This window comes from Thunnus maccoyii, chromosome 18, assembly GCF_910596095.1.
Source record: "Thunnus maccoyii chromosome 18, fThuMac1.1, whole genome shotgun sequence".
NCBI classification, from domain to species: Eukaryota; Metazoa; Chordata; class Actinopteri; order Scombriformes; family Scombridae; genus Thunnus; species Thunnus maccoyii.
This window is the reverse complement of record NC_056550.1, coordinates 15,858,370-15,881,726: the sequence shown is the minus strand read 5'-3', so window position 1 is coordinate 15,881,726 and position 23,357 is coordinate 15,858,370. Positions and strand designations below refer to the sequence as shown.

The 23,357-nt window shown below is 39.5% G+C and overlaps 3 protein-coding genes across 8 annotated transcripts; 1 reads left to right on the top strand and 2 right to left on the bottom strand.

Annotated features, from left to right (window-relative positions):
* Nucleotides 1–1,736: 1,736 nt before the first annotated feature.
* Nucleotides 1,737–14,290, bottom strand: LOC121883447 (arf-GAP with dual PH domain-containing protein 1-like). 2 transcript variants are annotated; one of them, XM_042391726.1, is made up of 11 exons: nucleotides 13,844–14,290; nucleotides 11,093–11,223; nucleotides 10,167–10,258; nucleotides 9,240–9,322; nucleotides 4,408–4,520; nucleotides 3,896–4,042; nucleotides 3,329–3,412; nucleotides 2,484–2,546; nucleotides 2,326–2,397; nucleotides 1,930–2,158; nucleotides 1,737–1,839 (listed from the first exon to the last, which is right to left on the bottom strand). In XM_042391726.1, exons 1-11 carry the CDS (start codon nucleotides 13,932–13,934, stop codon nucleotides 1,811–1,813), a joined length of 1,134 nt encoding a protein of 377 aa, XP_042247660.1. In that variant the 5' UTR covers nucleotides 13,935–14,290; the 3' UTR covers nucleotides 1,737–1,810. The 2 variants fall into 2 exon arrangements, with proteins under 2 accessions (XP_042247660.1, XP_042247661.1); XM_042391727.1 differs by lacking the exon at nucleotides 13,844–14,290 and adding an exon at nucleotides 10,405–10,477 and having other exon boundaries at nucleotides 11,093–11,178.
* Nucleotides 14,291–15,055: 765 nt separating this feature from the next.
* Nucleotides 15,056–18,382, bottom strand: LOC121883449 (RNA-binding protein with serine-rich domain 1-like). Its single transcript, XM_042391729.1, has 7 exons — nucleotides 18,301–18,382; nucleotides 17,298–17,444; nucleotides 16,994–17,179; nucleotides 16,775–16,880; nucleotides 15,892–16,045; nucleotides 15,660–15,801; nucleotides 15,056–15,522 (listed from the first exon to the last, which is right to left on the bottom strand). Coding segments are annotated over exons 1-7 (843 nt in total). The 5' UTR covers nucleotides 18,303–18,382; the 3' UTR covers nucleotides 15,056–15,416.
* Nucleotides 17,925–23,170, top strand: LOC121883442. 5 transcript variants are annotated; one of them, XM_042391717.1, is made up of 5 exons: nucleotides 18,409–18,563; nucleotides 19,077–19,174; nucleotides 20,342–21,027; nucleotides 21,176–21,289; nucleotides 21,824–23,170. In XM_042391717.1, the coding sequence occupies exons 3-5, from the start codon at nucleotides 20,386–20,388 to the stop codon at nucleotides 22,778–22,780; spliced, it is 1,713 nt and encodes a 570-aa protein (XP_042247651.1). In that variant the 5' UTR covers nucleotides 18,409–18,563; nucleotides 19,077–19,174; nucleotides 20,342–20,385; the 3' UTR covers nucleotides 22,781–23,170. The 5 variants fall into 5 exon arrangements, with proteins under 5 accessions (XP_042247655.1, XP_042247654.1, XP_042247651.1 ...); XM_042391719.1 differs by having other exon boundaries at nucleotides 18,414–18,457; XM_042391721.1 differs by lacking the exons at nucleotides 18,409–18,563; nucleotides 19,077–19,174 and adding an exon at nucleotides 17,925–18,204.
* The last annotated feature ends 187 nt before the right edge of the window (nucleotides 23,171–23,357 follow it).

Here is a 23,357-nt window from a genome sequence, read left to right as displayed (position 1 = left end):
TGGGGTTTTGACAAACATGGTGTAAATACTCAACACTTTTTTCTGCATGTACAAAATGTTTGGATAGGGACAGATAGCACTTTAGATGGTGAATAAGGGCGTGGGTGGGATTAGGGGTGGGTGTTGGGGGAATAAAGACTTAGAGTATGTTGACAGTGTTACCTTAAGTATTGTATAGCAACAATATTTATATTGCTTGGTTTTTATTTTCTGTTTTATTTTATATCCCATGCAAACATGAATAGGCTGCTTTTTTGTTCTGCTTATATTTTCCATACATGAATATATAAATGGGGTATTTAGTGCCATGTTTTCTTAAAAATGTCTTTACATTTTTGAACAGTTTATTTCTTATAATCTATTAACAGTATTTAACCTATTCTTCATAAAATAAGCATCTTTTTATATGACTGTTGCTTTGGTTGATTTCGCCTTAGTTATAGAATCCACAGATACTGAATATCTCTCTGTACAGTATTTACTGTACATTCTCATGTTTTTCCAATCTAGTTCAGAGTGATGTATTGGATTTTTGTTTGTTTGTTTGTTTTACTACTTTTCAATGTGCAACTTCTTTCTTGTAACTGAAAGTTAACTACAATAAAGACAGAAGGTAATGTGTTTTTTACTCTTTTAATGGTCAACTGTACCAATATGTCAGATACACTTACAAAAATTATCTTCTTGCTTACATGACTCCACTTGAGTTCAGAGCATGATCCGATGTTTTGTTCAGCGACACTTCAGCAGTGGGCATGCATGCTCACATGGTTTGTTTGAACCCGGTTCTTCAAGTCAAACAGATGAATCACGGCACCACCCAATAATGCACAATAACATCTTTTGCTTCAACACTTAATGCACACACCTTCAGTCAGTGGTTTGATAAGTATTTGTGGAGGTGAGAGTAAGTTTAAAACCTTTCCTCTGTCTCCCTCTAGAGGATAAATAATCATATGACATGAAAGCAAATGCTTAATTTCATCACAATTTCGTACAATTTTACAAAAACAAGAGAGACAAAGAAATGCAAAGAATGTCATAATGAACATCAAACAAAGTGCTCTACATTCAGCTGCTTGAAAATGCATAGAAAAGCAAAACATAGCTTATTGTACTTGCAGTGCTTGGCATCATGAGATTAAAAGCTGCAAATAGCAAATTAGAAAGTAAAAAATAAATACACAGAGAATTAGATATTATACATGGAAATAAATGTGAGTATGTGTGTGAGTATCTGCAAATCACGCATGTGTAAATACTTCCTACTGACATATTATAGTCCTGTGTCAGATAATGTTTGTTTTAGTTTGCTATAATTGCCCAGAAGGCCGCAGTTTGTATACTTGGTTTAAATCGGCAAGGTAAATTCAGTTGTATATTGGCTGATATTACCGAGAACAGAGAACAACATTGAACATCTTTTCACATCTGAGCAGCAACAGTTCTGACTCCCACACACAAGGCGTACATACGTAGCTTCTAACATTCAGGTCAGGATAACTGACCTCTTTCAAGTATGTAAGTCACATCACATGACAGATGAATGAGTTAGGCTAATATTCATGAGCTTCACAACATGGATTTAGAAGTGATTTTGACTCCTTTCACTTGCATCTGGCACAAAATGTGGGTGAGGGTGAGCAGGACAACAGGCAGAGTAATGAACTGTGTGAATGGTCACCCTTCAGCTTTTATAACAGCTCCAATTATGAGACTGGAAAATGTATCTCAGGTTCTTCACCTCTTCCTCCAGCTCCACTTCATACTCCTCATCCTGTACGAATAGTTCTTCAAACACTAATACAATTCACGGTTTGTGCTTAAAATAGGCCTCCACTGCAGACAGAAAGGGAAAACAATATCAGACTTGGCAATTGAGAAGAATAAAGCTCACAATAACTCAATATACTTGGCTGTTCAATTTACCTGCATACTCCTGAGGCAACATTGGTCGGTTGATAACAGTCTGAAATGCAGCAATCCAGTCTTTCTGATCTTCTTCAGTCTCGCACGCAAAAAGGAACTTCCTGTCTGGGGTTACTATGGTGATTCCGAACTGCCAGTGGTAGCCCTGAATATTGGGGGGGAGGCCAGGGAGCACAGTGTAGCTGTTTTCCTTACTACCGATGAACACCTCACCTCGTGCATAGGCGTCCTGCAACCAGATAGGGAAACACTTTTAACCAAGTAGTTGTTTCCATAAGTATCACTGGCACAGTAAGTATCACTGGTCTGTAGGAGACTGTTCTCAAAGAAACAGCAGCATCTGTTGGTCACAGTGTACATCTACAGAAATTTCCTCAGGACATGCAGCTTTAGTACCAGTGGATCTTTGAAGTACATGAGCCTCCTGTCATCCATTGTGAACCACCTCTTCTTGAAGCCCTCAGTGTGCTGTGTGACAGGAACAAGAGAAGGACATAAATATGTTGGCTTTCATGCTATATGCTTTATATACTATACTGTGCTTTATACATCACCTTTGGACCAGTCTTCTCCATATAACCCTCCTTTGTGTAGTTTCTGGTTAGCTTTGGCAACAACTAGCCAAGAAAAGAGCAAAGACTTCAGTGATCATCTGTGTGTGTTTCATGTGTTTTATATGTGTGTGTGCAGTCCTGGCAATTTCTTAAAAAAAAATTTAAAAAGCACATTTGCTGTAATATCATGGGAAAAGACCTTAAAAGTAAATTTTCTATTCTATTTTTGCTCTTTCAAAATGACCAGAAACAGAGGTCCACACTTGGTTGATGTAGAATGATAGTCCACTGTTAGTAATATAGGAATGTGTGTGTGTGTGTGTGTGTGTGTGTGTGTGTGTGTGTGTGTGTGTGTGTGTGTGTGTGTGTGTGTGTGTGTGTGTGCAGGGACCTAACTAGAACACAAATTCTGACCTGACACAAAAGTCAATTATTTTGATTTTTTTTTTTTTAATTTTTATTTTTTACAATTGTTAAAATTATATTTTCATCTATTGCCCATTATGAAGGTCCAAATACTCTTCAGAGCCTTCATCACACTGCCGGGAATACTGGTGGAGAAAGAGTATATATATATATATATTTTTTTTTTTTTTTTTTTTTTTTTAATTTGTTGGCTATATGCTGAAAAGTAATCAAATGTAAATACCTAGCTAGTATCTAGAAATGTCTGGACTCAGACTTTAACTGCCATGTGTATTATTTTACTTGCAAATGTAATCTCCCTTTGTATTGCTAAACCTCACAAATTCCCAGAAAAAAATATCAACAACATGATCTCAGTGACCTCCAATTACAGCTAAGGCCCTGCATGCATGTTTGTGTGTGTGCGTGTGTGTACTCACATCAGATATGAGAGCTCCAGGGAAAGCCACCTGCAGGTAGTGAAACCTGGCTGCTCTGATGGCATTGAACCAGTCCACCATTTCCTTCAAGACAGGACATCAGGAAGTTCAGTGACTAACTCATGCTGCAATATCTCCTCACATACATCATCAGCCCTGACAGTCCCCAGTTACCCCAAGCACTACTCACACTGCACTCATTATGAGAGAAAATGGCTTTCATAAATGCCATTTGTACTAGAAATGCCATTTGAACAGAAATACCCCAGGGAGATGTGCACCATTTAGAAGAAGTAACATATTCTCTAACAATATTATTTCAGATTGGAAAGAAAATCACACCATTGATTACTGCTGAAGCCATGCTCTCTCTCTCCAATTTATCAAAGAATTGTTTTCATGTAAATGATTACACAAAAAAACTTATATTACACACATGCTTGTAATTACAAACCATATCCACTAGATGGACACATGTGCTTTTTATCTCCTGCTCACACAGCTAAGACACTCTCCTGCACTTCACGTCCCACCAAAAACGCCAAACAGACAGGTGCTGCACCTCACCTTCCCATCCTCATGGTAACAAAAGATATTCCTAGTGCTGTTGTCCTTTAAATACGTTATCTGGAGGGCATGGGCAGTGCCAACTTTTGTTGGCTGGAAAGTGGCATTCACTGTATTGATCTTCATTATCGCTTTGGGCTCTCTGGCCTGCAGAAAAGAAATACAATTTTCAAAAGAGAGATACTCAATATAGTCTTGACTCTCCTTACAATCTTCTTGAAATGCTCTGATATGTATTTTAAATAGAAAAGGATGTAGAAGTTTACCATTGATCAATAATAATTAGAGAACAAACATCATGATTATTGTCTCTGTGGGCATTATTTGGCTCTTTTTCCTTCTTACTGTTAGCTGAAATAAATGTGAATCCTGTACTTATAAAGCCAGTGATGAGCAAAATTTGTACATTTGAAGTTGAATGAGATCTCCAGAGAGAGATTTTTAAGAAAAAAGTTTAAAACCCGAGATAAGCAACTCAAATCGACATTAAGAAAGAGAAAGAAAGCACTCACATCATGCTTGTTGAAGTACTTCAAAACACCCTCCCGTTCAGACAGAATAAATTTTCGGCTGAGGTACTGTCCGTTGTCTCTGCCTCGTTTCCATAGAAACCCCTCTCTGTAGCCTGGCAGGAGGGGAGCCACAAGGGTCCCATTACATCAACACAGAGCGGGAACACAAAGAGAGAAAACAGAGGTACACAACAGGATTTTACCAAAATACTAAATATAATACCCCAAAACCAAAGACAAACATTCATATATTTAAAAAAAAAAAAAGAAAAAAAAAGTTTTGGGCCATAAAACTAAAGTGCTCAAATACCTTGTAGTGCTGAGCTGCACAATAGCACTCCTCATCAATTTTTAATGTAAAAATATTGATTAGTGCAGATTTAATAGGCATATTATCATGCCAGTATTCCAAGTGAGAGACTCATTTCCCTTGATAATCCCACAAGATTTTATTAGAAAATCGATGCTGATGATATACATGTTGTTTCCGTATTGGTTATGATAATAAAATTTTCCCTTGTGCCAATTCTTCCAGTATATTGTGAATGCACTAAAACACTAACATTACTTTATGCAACAATGGTCACCAAGAATTTGAGACATTTTTAAATTTTTGAGACATTTAAAGCTTTGCATCAGACTACAGTCAGTCAAGGCTGGTGGAGGCTACTGAGAGCTTCAACATTACAAAGATGTAATACTGGTATTGTTGACTTTATGTGTACATATGAGGTGCACATGTATCTCTCTGCCTCGCGTGTGTGCACATTTTTAGCTTATGTGGTCAGCAGTGGTGGGAGGGAGCCCCCTTTGCTTTTACTACATATAAATAATTGAGATTCAACTGACTGCTTGCTCTACAAGCCCAAACCTCACTAAAAGTCCTTCTCCCTCTCCTCCTCTTTCTCACATACACACAAAAACACATGTATAAAGACTTTTTCACTTTCTCTCTCTCTCTCTCTCACTCTCTCTCTCTCTCACACACACGCACACATGCACACACACACACAAACACATGTATAAAGACTTTTTGATTAACCAACTATAACTTTATTTTTCTGACAATCTAATTAGTGCCAGTGAATAAATCGATGTTTACATGCTGTATCATTTTATAAATTCTCCTTTTATTCATTCTCATTATTCTCTCTCTCTCTCTCTCTCACACACACACACACACGCACACACACACACACATACACACACACACACACACACACACACACACACACACACACACACAAAAAAGGCTTGTTGGCTCTGTTCCTAGGCCTGTTCCTGACACTGGCCTCTCTGTCCATATTCAGCGTGAGCCAACAGAAACAGCACTGCAGGAAGAAATGCGTTGTCATTGTCTTAAACACACCCAGCCAACAAACACACACACACACACACACACAAACCTACACTCTTGTATAGACCAGCGATATAGCAATATTCAACAGAAAAATACCTCAATTGGTTATTTTTTTTCCTAATATCCAAGACCTGCATTTCTAACATTATAATAAACTAAACGTGTCTTCAATTTGAGGTTCACATTTTTACTTCTTCTCAAGAAGTCTTGGCAGCTTCAGCCACCAACCAAGTCAGAACACCTGTTTAAACAGCCACAAAAAGTAAAAAAAAGTAACAGTACTAAATAAAAGTATCAAATTAGGAACTGTTGCAAAGTTATTATTTATTAGTTTATTAGTTTTATTAGTACTAAGAGAGCATTTTTTTCACATTTTAGTTTTGTTTGAACTAATTAACTGTTTTCAGTGCTTTCATTATAGCTTTAATCTGAGAGTACAAGCTCAAACTAGTTATTCTGTAACTGTATCTCATGTATCTGCAACTGTACATATAATTAAATTAAGCCACAGACACAGTTATTTACATCAATTTCTCAATAAATCTTGGGGCCACAGCAGAATTCAATCAAAATCACAATAACATTTAAATGTCCTAAAACCAGTTAAATGAACAGCAGCAGCCCCAGCAATGTTGCAGTCATGGCACACAAATATACAGCCTCATTTATAGTGGCACTTAACTGTCTTCTTTTAACCGCATGGGAATCTGCAAATAGACTATGACAGAGACAACTGATAAACCACTTCCCCTGCAAGGAACTGTCAGAAGAACCATAGTCAAACACTGGTATGGTATGAGCTAAACTGCAATATGATAAAAAGCAGAGATCAGAGAGAAGAGCTTCAGTTCCTTGCTTCTTTGACCAGTAATGAAGTCATCATGGTTTGGGCCACAGGCATTAGGGAAACTTCTGGTTGAGCAATGGCTTCATCAATTATTCATGAGTCAGAGTGTTTTGTTCCACCACTGAGAGAAAGAGCGGTCAGACCGTCCCCAACAACATAACACAGCAGAGGAGAAGAAGAAGAGAAGTCATTCACTGTAGCAACTGGATGTCAAAGATTTGCAAACAGTTTGGAGAACAAAGCAAGTTTTGGACAGTAGCATCTCTCGTTCTTCTGTTCCCCTAACAGTTCGCTGCTAGTTTCTCCAGCTCAAAAATCTAGGAGCAATGTTATATAGAATACTTGTACACAAAAGAGGCCATTCTTCCTCTGTGGCAGAGACATGCAGCCACATGCTCCTAAACCTCTGCACAGCACAACACAAGACACCATTGACAGAGAGGGAGAAAGACAAGAGACACACAGAGAGGAAGAGTTTGACAGTCATGAGACTCTGATAATAGTTCTTTATCTTGTCTACCTTAGAGTGAGATTTTGCTTTCAGTTTCTGCATGCACGTATCACTTATGGAATGATGTTAGTGCAAAGAGTCATTCTGCCTCTTAGATACATTTAGTGTCCCCTGAGAAATACTCATTTTTCCTGAAAAAGATGTGAGTACTTGATTCAAAATCTCCCGAATTATCTTGCAGGCCTTTTATTCAGTATTGCAAATGCTGCTGTTTAAACTCTCTCAGATATAGTTCATTTTTGTTTGTCTTTTTGTACATCTACTTATTTCCGTGTGCAGATTTTAGCTATTTAGTGCATAAGGCATTTCATAAGTAATTTATAATGTCTTAACGGCAAATACAGGATGTTACTGAGAATTGAGTGTAGTAAAAAGGGAACTGTGTTGATTTTAGAGATCTGGATTTCTTCATGCAGACTATGTCGTAGTATGTGAACTTGAAATGTTTGTATGAACTTTGCACTCTGTCGCTCAAGCAATGACATCACTTTACTACAAATTTGAAGAGACAATCCCTTCACAAGAAAGATGTGGAGTAACATAAGTAAGTAAGTAAGTCTTTAAATGCCCTTCCAAAAAATTGTCACAAAGCACGCTTTCAATCAGGTTAAACCGAATTTATTCCAGCCAAGCTCTCATTGCCGACACAGAAGTCACCAAGGGAAATAGACAATAAAATGTGAGAAAGCCTGGTTGGTGACCATCTTTTCTTATCAGCAGAACATACAAACTATACTGACAGCTTCCCATTTCCCCTTAGACTGTGACCTCAGCTTCTCAAAACTGAATTTATCTATGACATTGTACACTGCATGGCTATAAATTTAAAAACAGTGGGCCTATCCTTTACTCACGACTACATTTATGCACTATTAAGTGCTGCATGTACCAGTGCCTTTTTTCATTTCATTCAGCAATAGAATAATTATTTGAGGCAAGTTTAAAACTAACTTTAAACTTATGGTCAAAACAGAAGTGGCTTTTTATAGGGGGGGGTTGGGGTAAAACAATGTTTCTTTCAGTTATGTATTAACTGGATTGTAGTCAAAGGTCAATCTCTTGCCTTCACCATGGATACAGTTCCAAGATTTTAAAAATGTTATCCATTATATTAAGAGGCCATAATGGCCTAATCTTAGCATCTGCACACTCATTGCCAGTCAGTCTGGAGGGCATCCATTATTGATTGAGTCTGGTTAGTCAGGTTGGTGCCACTTCCTCTCTTTTAAAGAGGCTGCACAAGGCGATTAGCCAAGAGACATTTGTCAGACAGAGATAAGGACTGTGTGTAATGTACATTTAGTGAGCAAGTCAGAATAGGATAACGGCAAAATGATTTCACATAGTCTCAATGAAGAGAGCTGGGGGAAGCGAACTGCGGTTGGGCGGAAACAGAGGTCAATATAGATGAGAGGAAAGTGTAAAGGTAGAGCAGAAAACAAGGACAGCAAAGAGCAGTTTTCTTCCCTTGAAGACCTGCCCTTGTTTCTCCATCTGCCAAACCACATAATGAGCAGTCGGACAATCTGACTGGCAGGCTAATTGTGCTGTGCTATGTAAATGTGGAGTGGGTAATGGTGTCTACTGAGCCATGAGCTGCTTATTACTACCCCACTACTACTACAATGTCATGCTTCTACTGCCATGCCACATATTGAACCCCAGCAGATAAATACATTTTTTTCACAAAATCATCATCAGCCAGTTGGTGAAAAAACAGTTAGAACTAGAGCTTGTATGCTATGCTTTATTTTAGCAGCTCTAACCAGAGTGTCATTTTATATCTTTTGAGCAGCAATCTTGGATGCAGATAAATGACTCAAAGTGCATCATGTGGTTGTGAAATAAATGAAGATTTGAAGGATGTTAGACTGCAAATGATACATTAAGTGGTGGCAAAGTGGGGTGTGAGAGGATGCCTCTTTCTTGGATGTGATCAGCTGTTCCACTTATGAATGTTGGTAATGACAAATGAATGATGCTCATGCTCATTAAGTGTTGAATAGGTGTTACTGTGTGAGATGTGGATAATGACTTGTTTTCCTGAGTAAACAAGAAGTACAATTCATTTACATGCGTGTTTGTAACTGTACACGGACACGTTTCATTCTTACCTGCCGAGTAGGGCTCCTGCCTCTCCACACACATAAACTCCTTCCTCTCGTACTTGGCTCGGATCCATTGTTCCCGCAGGAGCCTGCACAACAGTTGGTGTTAGACACTCAAGCATTGAGCTAATTTGCTGGAAACATCTCATTAACTTACATGAATATCGAGTCTCCGGGCAACATTTCATGCAAAGTCTCAACGGAGGCAATCAAATATTACGTGGCTTGTCTAAAAATCATCATTTAAGGACTGCGATTGATTGAGCAGATACTCGGCAAGTCACCATGCTTAACCAGCTATGTCTCTTTCAACAAATCAGCATCACACTCTAATAATGGCTTTGTACAGCTCTTCCTTAAGGGCTCAAAGTCTGTCACGCTTAATAGATTTGACTTTTACTCTCTTTTTAATCAAAAATTCCGTTCCTTTGTACACTATAGTCTATTACAAAAACACAATGCAGGTCCATTTTAAAGTAAACTCTCATAGCTCAGTGTTTTGTCATTGCATATTGGGTTAGGGTTTATGCATACCACTGGACGGTTAAGAAGAAACCCTTAAACTGAAATGTTGCTTCCTGTTCATACTGCAGGAACTTGGCATTCTTATCACTGAGAAGTTTCTGTGTCAGCCTTGCCACCAAAACCACTTGATGTCTCTATTTCACTGTATGCACCAATCTGTGGAATAATAATTACAGTTAAAAAAAGGTGCTATGCGTAATATTTGATATAAAATAACCACAAAGGATATCAGCAGAGGTTTTCTTCAAAATCAGAACAACCTAAAGCCAGCATGAAGGAAAAGACGAGTTTCTGGAGTCTCCGACTGTGCCATAGATATTTACTCATCCATCTTACATTTATAGTACCTGTTCAGATGTGGCAGAAACATATGGATCAGACATTAATGGAGGAGGACACATCACTTACATGCAGTCTTTATGTGTGGGCTGGTAGTAGAACGCGGGAACTATCTGTTCATATTTGGCCTTGGCAGCATTGTTACCCACAGAGTCCATAAACTGCAGAAGGGAGGAAGAGAAACATCTGATGTTTGAAAGTGATATCTGTGCCTGTATGTGTGTGCTCAGTTGCTTAATGGCTGTGAGTGCATAAATGTGTATTTGGATGATAAGGACAGGTTGCCAGCACAAGCAGGCATTCAAACATAATGAGGAGCTTGCAGCTCAGGGTTCGTGTATCTCCATGCCCAGGGGGATGAAGCCTCTTCTTTTGTGTCTCTGTATTTAACACAGAGTACACTGCTCAGCAAGCAAGGAAACTACACATCACATGAAAATACATGCACACAAAAACACACAAATCAAGGAAACAAAAAAGAGAGAGAAAAGAGGACACAGAGAGAGAATGGCGAATTTTTGGTGCACACATTTTGGTGGACAGCAGTTAATGACACTGGACAAGATGTATAGAAACAATTTCCTTCAGCTAATTCCTACTGGGAATAATTCTGTTTTTAAAGCCAGTAATAAAAACAGAGTCCAAGGATTCAGAGCACACACACCAACACCCAAACACAAAGATCTTGGTTGTGTCTGCCAGCTGCTGGCTCATGCCTTTCAGGCCACAGTAAATTGAGACTGATGACTTGTCTTATTTTTCCAAGCAGAGATGCAGAGGCAGAGCAGTAAGATGAGAGTGATGCTCACAGTGGAGCAGGGTGGGATGGATGAGGGCGAGGCAAGAGACTGCAGACGTTATTTCAGGCCAAGTTTTGGACTGCAATCAATGGCTAATCTTCTCTTGCAAAACACAGGGCTTTCTACTTTGTTCAGGTTTTGAATACTTTAAAAGCATCTCCACACATTAGTAAACAACAGATAGTAAGGACACACCTCCACCTCGGACTTGCTCCATGGATCCAGCAGAAGAGATTTCACTTTGCTGATCTGTGCAATGTTTCTATGGAGGCCTGAGCAGCTGTGACACATGAACACACCCAGGGTGTAAGATGCCCACTCCGGATCTGCAACACAACATAGAGATGTGTGTGTAGCTGCACACAAAAACCACTTTGAGCTCAAAATAACTGAACTCACTGAAACATTTCTGAACTTCCCTCTAACAGACGTTCATGACTCTGACAATATTTGAACCGGGTTGACCTTATCATTGTGGGAATGCAGTACTTTTCACATGTGTATGAGGTTTTTATGTCATTCCTGTGGTGGGATAAGATTCCTAATAATCACACAGAGTTAACTGGTACCTCTAAAAATGTTGCCTGAAAAAGAAGCAGAGACAGTTAACGATAGAAACCTAGCTCTGTCTTTTAAACAGACGTTCTGGCTGCTCCAACAATTCTGTAATCAATTGTCACTACATCTTAAAAAAAAAGGTGTGTTCACTTGAGCACACACAGGAAGCCGGTCACCCAGAGGGAAGTGAGCTTGAGTACATGACCTAGATTTCCTCATAAGTAATCAATATTTGGGTGAGAATTATGTCAGACAGGTGATTGGGATCTCAAATCAGACCATCTGGACTGTATTTATGTTTGTGTGAGGACAGAAGTGAGAGAGATGACTGGGCACCACTGATGGTTCACCTTGATTCACCCTGGCACGGTAGTGTTTCATAGATACTATTTCTGCTCACACACAAACACAAAATGTCTGAGAAGTTCACATTTAATGCACTATTTACACAACAGCAGCTCACATTTGCTTTGTTACCGCAAGCGCTGCAGCAACTGAGCAACTGAGCAACACCCGATTAGAAAACATTTCCTTCAGAGTTATGTGTTACATGATGTTATATCAGAGCCAGACATGAATATACATATACTATTAATACATATACCACATTTATAAATGTGTGTACCACAATTAATATACAGTATTGTTGCTGTTTTGTGAATAATGTAAATTCAGAGGTTTGTGCACTGTGTGTATGTACAATATGTTATTCAACACATTGCATTCACACATTTTGCATGCAACATATCAGGCATTGCCACCTTCAACGCCTCGTGTGCCCCAAGAAAACACATCCTGACGACATCTGACATGAAGCAGACATGAACTGAAAAAAAATACTTTTGTTTTTTGTAGAATGTCACACAGTTATGTTCAACATTCATGACATTTCAGAACATCACACAGTTCAAACAGCTCTTTGAAGAGTGGCTCATGAGTGGAGGGAGTGCAGCATGGTCAGCATCAATTTCACAATCAATATATAGCACATTTGTTTTTCAGCAAAAATCCAGGGAGTAAATAACAAGATAGAGTTTATTTATTTATTTATTCTTTATGACAATGTACTGTAAACTGATCAATTTGAATCCATAGACTGACAGAACAGGCAGCAGTTGCAGCTAAGGTGCGAATGGCTGGTTACACGCACACATGCTAAAGGAAATTTTCGTTTTCAGAATCATTACTCTGATCAGTGCAACGTGAGATTGCAGCTGCTGTGGTGAAGTGAAGTGAACCAGCAGAGAACTGGGGCAGAGTCAAGTAGTTTGTATCAGCATGCTGCAACCCTTCAACCACTGCTATTGAAGACCTAGCGAGCGCACAATGCACACATAGCACAACAAACAAAAAAAAAACTATATTACTTCCTTGTGCATAATCACAATGCTACACACGTGCAACACTGCATCTGTGCAAAGGAGACAAGGACTTGGTGTGTAGTTAGCCACTCCCATGTTTTCTGTATTATGTAGACCTACAGCCTGCTGTATTTGAGATAATAAACCAGTCCAAAAGTGAAATCACTCTCCAAACCAGCTTCGAATCAGTATTTAATCCGATCATCAAGATATTAATGTGCATCCTTCAAGAAATATAAATGAATATACTTTAAGAGAGCTGTATTTATTCTTACTGGCATATGATAAGAGCAGATGTTCTTGTGTATTTACTGATTATGCTGATGGCATCACATTGGATCTCTTCAGTTTAACATACTGAAAAATAATTAGCAAAGCATGACAGGCATAATAAAGTCAACAAATTATTCTAGATCTTTGCGACTTTCACTCACTTTTTCACAAACCACACCTTCTTGTATGTCCATGTGTTAAACTGCAGATCGGATAAACCAACAAGGTGTAACCATCAGGGTGTGTAACCACTTGTCTGCATGGAGAAGTAAGTCAGCCACCAGATTTGGCTCCTCAATCTACATAAAAGGCGTTTGAGTGGATTCCTCACCAGGGAATTAAGAGTATGTATCACTTTTTAACTTTAACGACGCCAGATCTGAAAAGCTGATACGCTGACATGGGTCTGACAGTCTTTCTTATTTATGAAGTTATCTATGACTCCTCATCAAATGTATTGCTCTCCTGTGTCAACTGTTCTGTTTTTCATTGCTATGGCCTGACCACATCGTGACTGTCTGAGAAAAGAAACTGAACGACCTTGTACTCTCTGGCGAATAACTATAGAGGCACACTGAGAAACTGTAGTACACAGTTATTATTTGTAGCTTATATCATCTATATTGGGTTATTGTAAAGGTAAGATAGTCAAAGAAGGTTTAAACAGACTGATTTAAGTAGGAAATGGTCATTGTTAGCCAAGTCCAGCATCTTTTCACTAATTCCCCTCCACCTGATCACAAACGAAGCCTACCTGCAGCTCCGCAGTCGGCACAGTTTCCATTCCCAGGTTTGCCCACAAGCTGTTTCAAACGCTGTCTGTTCCTTTCTATATCCGAAGCCATAATGCAAATGATTCTGCTTAGAGGCTGAAATCCTCAAACTCTCATGCATCGAAAGTAAGATTGCCGCCGGACGCAGTGGACTGAAATGTAAAAGCGCGTCGTTACGCACCTACACAACTAATGACTGTAACATTGTGGGTGGAGGAGGGTGATTGAAGAGTGGAGCATGGTCAGCATGGTAGATGCTATAAAGCCAACTATAGATAAAACAATACATGCATTTACGTATCCTGTCTCTGTCTGGTTAGTGAGACCCCCCAGCGGACACGATGGTAGGAAATCTCACGCTCACGACACTCCCACACGGGGAAGACACCCGCTTTGACCCGCTCGCCTCCACGGCGCCTGGAAACATCTTTTACCGCGTCTTTTTTTTTTTTTTTTTTGATCTGTATGTCTTTTTTTTGTTCGCAGATAGAATACCTGCATGAACATGCACGGCAATACAAGTCCAAATTCCCCCCAGCAGTGGATTACTGTACCTCACCCGAGACATTTTACAAGCCATCTTATTCACTGAAATTATATTGTTCTATTATTTGTAAGTGTTACTATTGTTTAATTTTAATATTTTATAAATTTAAACCTCCCCACTTTATGGTCTGCTGGCAAGTATGTACTTGTGGTACTTAATCTATATAGGAAATTCAATTTATGTAGTTTATTGCTTAAAACAGTCGAATTGTGGAGTGTTTTCATTTGTGATTTGACCTGCTCTTAGGTTAAGGTGAGCAGAACAATAAGCCTTTTTGACAGAGGACTTTTTTAAAGGAAGGGAAAAAACGTGTCAATAATTAAGTTAATGATCTACCAACTTGAGCTCTACTGAGTAACACCGACACACTAGAGGCTGACATGGTAACAGGTACAAGACACAACTGTATGTAAAGTATCACAAGTTGAATCCAACAGTCTAAACTAAAACTGAACATTGTAACCTTTAGTGTGAATTGTATTGTATCTATATTATGTTCCTGATATTTTGTCCACTGCCTGTAGTGTTTTCCACTTTATGACAAACAATACATGTATCATGTATCAACTGTAATAATAGCTCCAAGCGAACACTTTGTCTTTCAGAATCTTGACCTGACGGATACAAACTGACCTCACATACTGCGGATGTTTCAGCATTTTTATTTTTCAAAATGTCTAAAAATTCAACACATGCTAAAAAGGAGTCACAATTTGAGCTAAAAATTGATAGATCTCATTGGAGCTCAAACTCAGCCTGAAACAACACAAATACTGAGTCAGCTTGTCAGAATCAACTTAACAAAAGGAAATATTAAAAGAAACTCACATTTGCACATTAAAAAAAAAACAACAACAAAAAAGACCTGTCCGCTTTCTACATGCAGGCAGATGTTTATGTTGGCTACGATGCAGATTTTTATTTTTCTGGTGAGTCCATAAGGTCTGAGAAAGCAGGAACAGTGATCCGGTGTCAGATCACTTGATATCCGGAGGCAGGAAAATCGTCTATCTGGAGGAGTTAGAGCTGGAACGAGAGCGGTGACGCCTGCGACCAGGAGATCTGGAGCGAGAGCGGCGGCGTGCTGGGGATCGCCTCCTCGGGGAGCGGGACCTGAAACAACATAAAAATATATATTTATTAAACTTCAGTGGTGGAAGGAGATTGACCGGTCTGAACCGTGAAAAAAAATCATTCAAAAGTAGAATATATTTTAGGAAATTTGAGGCAAAGGATGTCATAAGACTGACCTTCTCCTCATGCGTGGTGGGCTGCGACGCCACATAGGTGGTGGTGGAGGCATTCTGCGAGGGGGAGAGGGTCTACGAGGGGGAGGCCGGACACGTTGAGGCAGCACAGCAGACGCAGTGATTTCCTGTCCGTCAATCTGACCTATCAATAACAGAGTAATAACAGAAGATTATTCAACATAAATACACATGTCTGTGAGACAGAGGCAGTAAAGTGAACATGATCTCCTACCTCCGTCCATGTGTTTGAGGGCCTTCTGGGCCTCCTCAGGAGTCTCAAACTCCACATAAGCGTAGCCCCTGGACAGGTGTGGGTAAAGCCTGTCCATCGCCATGTCAACCATTTTGATTTTCCCATAAGTGGAAAAGATCTCCTGGATGTGTTCCTGTGGAAAAAAAAGACATGGTATGCTTATCAGAACTGTGGTACCAAAAAAGTTCCAACTATCTGTGGAAAAATGTTATTGTTCACGTACAAAATCATCCAACTGCAGAGAAAAAGACAAAGAAAATGGGTCCAGGAAGGACAATTAACAGGGCTCAGACTTCAGAGAGCATCAGAGCACTCTACCTCTACTTTTAATTTAATTTATTAAAAATGTTGGCACTAAAATAATGTTTTTTCAGTATAGTCTACATGGATACTCATTTATCCCAATCATTCAGGAATGAGACTTATAAATCAGCATATGACATAGCATTTTGGTCCCCAAGATGATGAACATGGTTGTTCTTTTCTACCTAGCATGGTGTTTCTGAGATTATGTCATTATGATAAATTAGGGACTTGTGAACACACTTAAAATTTTCAAGTGACTGGGATTCATCAAAAGACTACAGAATTAAATATAAAATATGCTTCTGTAATTTTTGAATAATCTGCGATGAATTCTTTTGTCCAAACACACTTTATACACACATACACTTACATTTTCAAGCATTTTATGAATTAGACTCAATGTTGGCAAAACCCCCTAATTTTTCTTAAAATTAGGCCAGATTTGATCCCACAAACTAAGCTTTCATGTCATCTGTCATGGTCATTTAAAGCAGCAATGTGCTTCCATACTGTATTTGTGTTCTGTTATAAAAAGCTTAACCATTTCTCAGCTGACCTTGGTGACATTCCTGGTCAGCCGCCCTAAGTGAACTTTAGTTGGTTTGGGGCTTGGGCTTCTTTTCCTTCTCTCTTTATCATCTCCCCTCTTCTGTGTTTTGGACCTGCAGAATCACAAACAAAGCACTGATTAACTTCATCAGGATTTAAACAAGTAAAACTACAAGAAATGACAGTGTATAAATATTGTGTAATTGTATCAGATGAAGTGACCCACGCTGAGCGGGAGCGTCGACGGTTGTCATGGCGTCGGCGGCTGGGGCTGGGAGAGCCAGAGGAACTGGAAGAAGAGGAGGAACGAGAGCTAGAAGAACCAGAGCGGCTGGACCCAGATGAACTGGATCCACTGGAGGAACCTGAGCTGGAACCAGAGCTGCTGCTTGAAGTAGAGCTAGATCTGGACCTGGTTATTGTGAAAACAAATAAAAACAGGTTTGGTTAAACATATGCATATTTAAGACTGCTTTTATTACCAATATCAACACAAATAATCTCATTATAAGGCATCTTAGAAAACAAACCTGCTGCTGCTGCTGCCAGTAGAAGCGCTGCGGCGTTTCCTTACTTTCTCCCGTCCTCTCTCCTTGTCTCCGTCCTTGGTACCAGTCTTTTCTTTACCTCTGTCTTTTGTTTTTTCCTCCTCCTTCCTCTTGGTGGGTGATGGTGCCCTAAAGTTAGAGGCAAACTGTTGTTACTTTGAGATTATATAAATTGTGGATGGCACAAATGAGTGTAGGGCTGCCTGCAACTGATGATTATTGTCATTGTTAATATGTATATTGAGACTTTTTGATTAATCTATGTATAATATAGGCCTAGTTCTACTTTTAAAAGGCTGGCACTAGCAAGACAGTGACTACAGATTGTATTGATCAAATTGCAACTAAATTGCTGCATTGTTGCGGAACTCTAACAATTTCTTCGCAATTTAAATGTTTACTGGGCATCCGTATAACACTGGTTCTCAAACTTTTTCACGTTCCTTAAACTGACACAAATTAGACTACGGACCCCCATTTGGTAATATTTTGTCCCGGGGTCCCCCATTTTATGCTTTTTAGATGTTTTATTACAGAGAGTGTATGAAATCCATGACCAAAATAGTCATACATTTTGCCATTGTGTTACTTATGGATGGAATTATAGTGAAAATTAATTATTCCTCTTTTTGCTGGGGACCCCCTGGAACCCACTCAGGGACCCTTGATGGTCCTCGGACCCCACTTTGAGAACCACTATCATATAGCATTTTATATCATCATAAAGTCATCCTTGAAACATCTCAGTCGAGTTAACTTTATAGCAACAAACTCCCGGACAGAAATCCGCCGCCATTGATTTTCATTCAACTGACTCGTCAAAACAAGCAGCAGGAAGCCACGGGGCCGCTTTTGTCGCTGACTGCTCTCTTCATGAAGTATACATACGGTTAGAAAATGCGGCATGACTTTTTGCATGTAGTAAAATATATTTGGGAATAAGAATAACTTAATTACAGTCCAATGAAAGCGCAGAAGTACTTACATTTCTTTCAATGGATGCGCCTTTGCTTCTACCGCTCGCTTGCGGCCTGAGGAACCGTCGCTTAGTGATGACGACAAGAGGAAGTTACGTACCAATCTGAGCGCCACATACAACTGATTTGTTTATTTATGTTGTTGTCGACTAAAAAGATGTTAAGGTTTGTACGGTTACATCACAGCTATGCAATGACGAAATATTTCATCATGGTACGTGGAATTTAATCGATTAGTAAGCACCAATCGATCGTATTTCTTGCCAACAAGGTGAGCGCTTCACTTTATAAGATACTGTGCTAAACTGTTGTCGTTAGCTCGCTAAGCTAACATCTGGTAGTTACAGATAAACTGGATCACCACTGTGCTGCAGCGTATTCGAGCAAACACGACGAAATACAACTTTTTTCCAAATTTGCAATGTAGCTGTAACATGATTCTATAGCTAGGCTAATCTATCGCTAGAATAGTTGCAAATTAGCATTAAAATAAAGACGTATTGTGGTAACTGTCTACTCTGGATTTGTCCCATTACCCACTTTATAAATTAACTACTTTTTAACTTGTATTATGGATTGCATTATTATTTTTGTGTTAAAGATCCCCTCCAGACATGTTTAAGATGTATACAAAATACTCTCCTGACTAATAATGTGTGTCTGATATGGTTTTTCCACAAAAAAAGTTCAAATTACCATGTTAAAATGTTTAAAATTGCATCTACCCCTTCTATCTCATTAGAAATTCCTGAATTTATAAATATGCAAATATATTTAATTTCAGAGTTTTAACTGCTGGGCACAAGATTTCTCCTACTTCACTGTAAAGTCCATTCTCAGTGTGTGTGCACTGAAGGCTTCAAGTTTCCACATCACACTTGTGTAAGTTGAATATAGGACCAGGATTCCACTTTGAGCAGATGAATGTGCAAAGAGCATCAAACTCTGCACATACATCATTCTGCATAGTGAAGCTCAATCATTCAACAGTAGGAACAAAAAGAAAAACATATTTTTGAGTGGAGGGAGACTTCAACCAGTAATCACCTTGCCTTGTTACGGATTTATCGAGTAAAATTATGTTGTGACCCAAAAATGAAGCAGTTGTGATCTAGTTTTTATCATGTGTGGATCAGTATATGTTTATACTTCAATAACCATGGAATCTTAATCTAATCATGTACATTAGGTATTATACATTTTTATAGACACTGTAGGCTACAATGTCCTCAAATTAGGCATTGATTGGATGTTTTTCTTGTTAAAACAACATGTATAACGCATGTTAATAATAATGAGGAAAGTTTGTTTTACAGAGATTCGTTGGTACTGTGTAATAACAAGTGTTTCTGGATATGACAAGATAAAGTAATACATTGTTATGAGGACAAAAGTTTCTTGTTACTATGGAATAATTTGTTATTAGGGCTGCAACTTATGATTATTTTCATTTTCGGTTAATCTGTTGATTGTTTTCTCAATTAATCGGTAGTTCTTTGGTCTATAAGCCAGAAAATGTTGAAAAATGGTGATCACTGTTTTCCAGAGCCCAAGATGATGTGCTCAAATGTCTTTTTTTGTCTTGACCAATAGTCCACAACCCAAAGATATTCAGTTTACTATCATAGATGACTAAAAAAACTAGAAAATATTTACATTTGAGAAGTTGGAATCAGAGGATTTGGACATTTTTTTCTCAAAAAATGAGTCAAAGCAATTAGCCTAATTGACTATCAAAATGGTTGGCAATTAATTTTTTCTGTCAATCATTGCAACTCTGTTTGACATTATCTAAAAATTAGAGTTGTAGATTAGTCTCTATGGGAAAGAAAATTACAATCTAAAAGGGATCCCTTGAGAAACTGCAAATTTTTCTATTGGTGGTACCAATATGCTCCTGTATTACTGGTATTTTCCATTACAAGAAGACATTCATGACTGCAGCACCTTTAGTCACACATGATTCACACGTTTTATCCTACATTTATTTCTCAGCACTAAACATACACCAAATGCTGGTTACAGTTTTTTCTTAAATGACTTTTACAGTGAAAAACAACTGATTTCACTAAGTTGCTCTGGAGTGAGAGACCATGGGCCGGCTGGATGATGCTGCCAAACGCAAAGTGGTGGAGCTGCGGAAGGCTGGTCTGAGTTTCCGTAAGATCAAAGCTGTGCTGGAGCTGGAGAACATCAAGGTGTCAGCCCAGGCCATCTACCTGTTTCTGAGGGAGTTCCAGGGGAGGCCACCAGGGAGGGTGAGACCTGGGGAGGCTGGAAGCAACACATCGTCAGCACAGGTGCATACTCACGCTGGGGGAATACGAGAAAGCTGGAGTAACATTCATCTCCAAAACCTACTGAAGGAGGCATGTCACCATGCTAGCTTTTCAGCAGCTCCAGACGTTGCCAAACAGACATCCACAAAACCAGAGACTAATGCAAAACCATCTGGATCCGGGGAAACCAGTGGAGGCAGCAGGTTAGAGCGGCAACACGAGGGAGATAAGGAAGAAAATGACATCCAGATTGTTAGTGTCACCTCTCTTGCTCAGAACAGCCAACAAAGAGGTCTGCAGTCCACTGTGACAAGAGCAGAGGCAAATGCTGTGTCTTCCACAGGAACAGCATCTGCAGCATTCATGAGGAGGAGAGTTACGCCTTCTCCAGCCACTAATTCAATGTTGGCAGCTCGTAAAAGGCTTTTGGATAAAGCTCTGTCACACAGGATGAAGGTACCTACCTAGACATTACATCTGTCATGTGGCACAATCCTATTTGTTAGGTTTGTAGTCGTCTATAAGAGCATCAAAGGTGTGCAATTTGTTGAATACTGTAAGCAGCAAATTAGTAGTCTTACATGTACAACTTATTTTTAAACAGTCACTCCACCAGGTGGCAGCATTGGTGAGGAGAGATCACTCAGGTGTCCAAGGTGCTGATTTGAGGAATACAGTGCCACAGCCGCCTGAGACATATGATCTGACCGCTGAAAAGGTGAGAAAAGGTCAAACTTCAAATGCCATAAAATTTCCAGCAATTATCTCTTTATTCACATTAACTAAAGAGAGCTCCTTGCCTTTGTTATTGACAGACTATAACTGTTAAGTCAAGGATTATGTTTGCATAGTGAATCATACTGTCTTCACACCAGTTCCTGGATATACCTCTGAGTTTTTGCTGACTAGATCCTGTTTTAAGCACACAAAAACCTCAGATACAGCGTTCTGTAGTGTGGTACTTTTAAAGGTGAGGTTAGAAAACTTGTACTCAAACAAAAATACACAAACTAATTGAGACTGTATGAAATTGTAAATTAGTACCAGGTATTCCAGCATAAAGCTGCCAGTTGATTAGTGGCCCCTTAGCAAAAAATAACTGGGTATTCTCCTTTTTGGTGTTTTGTCCTGAGTCTGGGAGCCTGGCCATGCTTAAGACTCTGTCTTTATTCTCATATTTGTTACTAAGATTGCACTATAATCTTTCATAGTGTTCCACTAGTTTAATTTCTATCTTTTCAATGTTTCACAGACTGTCATGGAGTGTCAGCCTGGAGGAGGCAGTGTCCCTAGGCGGTTTTTCACAGAGAGACCAGGAGTGTCTGTCCGTTCCCTTCATCCTCCCCCTCGGGCTGGCATTCGGCTTCCTAACCGGCCACCAGCACCTTTAACATCCTCAGCTCCTGGGGGTCCTGTCATCCGCCTACAGACCCCTGGAGGCCAGGGTGCCACTCGCAGTGAGGGGAACCCAAGCCCCAAGCAGGCAGTCCAAGACCCTGGAGGGAGAGGTGGTCTGCAGGATCAGATTCACACCCTGAGCTCTGAGGTACGCAGCTTGGGCCTGGCAGTGAAGATGCTAGTGGAACAGCAGTGCCGCCAGGAGAGGGAGCAGGCGCAGCAGACACACATTCAGAAGCAGATCCTCAGCACTTTACAGAACCTGACTTCCAAACTGGGACGTTGTAGCAGTGTTCAACAACAGCACAACAAAACGCCATCACCCTCTGCTTTGCCGAGTGCCTCTGCATCTTCCTCCTTCAGCCAAGACACCTTCAACTTCAGCCAAGGCACATACACTCAGTGCAGCCTAACCCAGCCAAGCTATAACTCTCTAGAGAGTTTAGAAACTGTAGAGGCCTTCAAACTGCCAGGACTGAGTCCTACAAGCATGAATGGGTTCCCACCATGTAGCAGCACTGAGAGCCTCCCACTTACTCACACTCCTCCTCAAACGCAACCTTATGCAGCTGCATACCCACAGCAAAACAGTCAAACAGTCATGCCACTGTACACACAGTCCTATGTGTCTACATTCAGCCAATCACATTCTCAGACATACAGAGGATCAGAGAGTAAAACATCTGATTTCCAAAGCAGCTGTTCAGGGAGGACTCTGCAGGACTGCAGTGTGTCCACGCAGCCGGTGATGAACTCCAACCTCTCTCCACAGGATCAGCAGGTCAATATTATCAAAGTGGAGGGACCTTAGAGGGCTACAGATTCCACACAGGTCTGGGTGTCTTTGGTGTTTTGGGACCATAAGGGCTTGGATGTGTTTTTTTTTTTTAGAGTCACTTTAGTGTAGTAATTTAAGGCACACATCTTTTTACAACATATACTGTAGCATTTTTTTAATTAATTTATTTCCAAAGTACATTTTAAGAGAATACAAACAGCAATAGAATAAAGGGATTATAATGCTGTAGTAATAATATGGTTATAACTATAGGCAATGACCAACTGAAAATGACAAATTATGCGAAATTCTTGTTTATTTTGTATCTGTTTATTTTGTATCACTAGGAATGACATTATGAACTGTTCGTTTTCATACGTCTATGCTAACTGCAAAAAAATAAAGAGATGGTTATGATCCAAAGCATGTTCCTTTATTTTAATATGTAAGGCAGTGTGTGAGAAGCTAACATATTGAGATGTTTTCCACACAAACATAGTACTTTCAATGTTATTGTTATAAAGTTGTGTTTACAACTAGAACATAAGATCATCATTTTGACAGTGTACAGCTGTCAGCTGTACAGAGAGCAGGGTTCTTGCTGAAGCTT

What these genes read in the sequence shown, in the direction of transcription:
- LOC121883447 (XM_042391726.1), bottom strand. Translation starts at nt 13,934, where the DNA reads ATGGCTTCGGATATAGAAAGGAACAGACAGCGTTTGAAACAGCTTGTG. An exon ending in GCAGGAGCCCTACTCGGCAG is followed by an intron (nt 4,521 to 9,239) that starts GTAAGAATGAAA and finishes CCCTCCTGCCAG; the next exon opens with GCTACAGAGAGGGGTTTCTA. An exon ending in GTTGCCTCAGGAGTATGCAG is followed by an intron (nt 1,840 to 1,929) that starts GTAAATTGAACA and finishes TTCTGTCTGCAG; the next exon opens with TGGAGGCCTATTTTAAGCAC.
- LOC121883449 (XM_042391729.1), bottom strand. An exon ending in CGTCGACGCTCCCGCTCAGC is followed by an intron (nt 16,881 to 16,993) that starts GTGGGTCACTTC and finishes GTGATTCTGCAG; the next exon opens with GTCCAAAACACAGAAGAGGG. An exon ending in TGACCAGGAATGTCACCAAG is followed by an intron (nt 16,046 to 16,774) that starts GTCAGCTGAGAA and finishes TTTTTTCCACAG; the next exon opens with GAACACATCCAGGAGATCTT.
- LOC121883442 (XM_042391721.1), top strand. Translation starts at nt 20,386, where the DNA reads ATGGGCCGGCTGGATGATGCTGCCAAACGCAAAGTGGTGGAGCTGCGG. An exon ending in CTCTGTCACACAGGATGAAG is followed by an intron (nt 21,028 to 21,175) that starts GTACCTACCTAG and finishes ATTTTTAAACAG; the next exon opens with TCACTCCACCAGGTGGCAGC. An exon ending in ATGATCTGACCGCTGAAAAG is followed by an intron (nt 21,290 to 21,823) that starts GTGAGAAAAGGT and finishes AATGTTTCACAG; the next exon opens with ACTGTCATGGAGTGTCAGCC.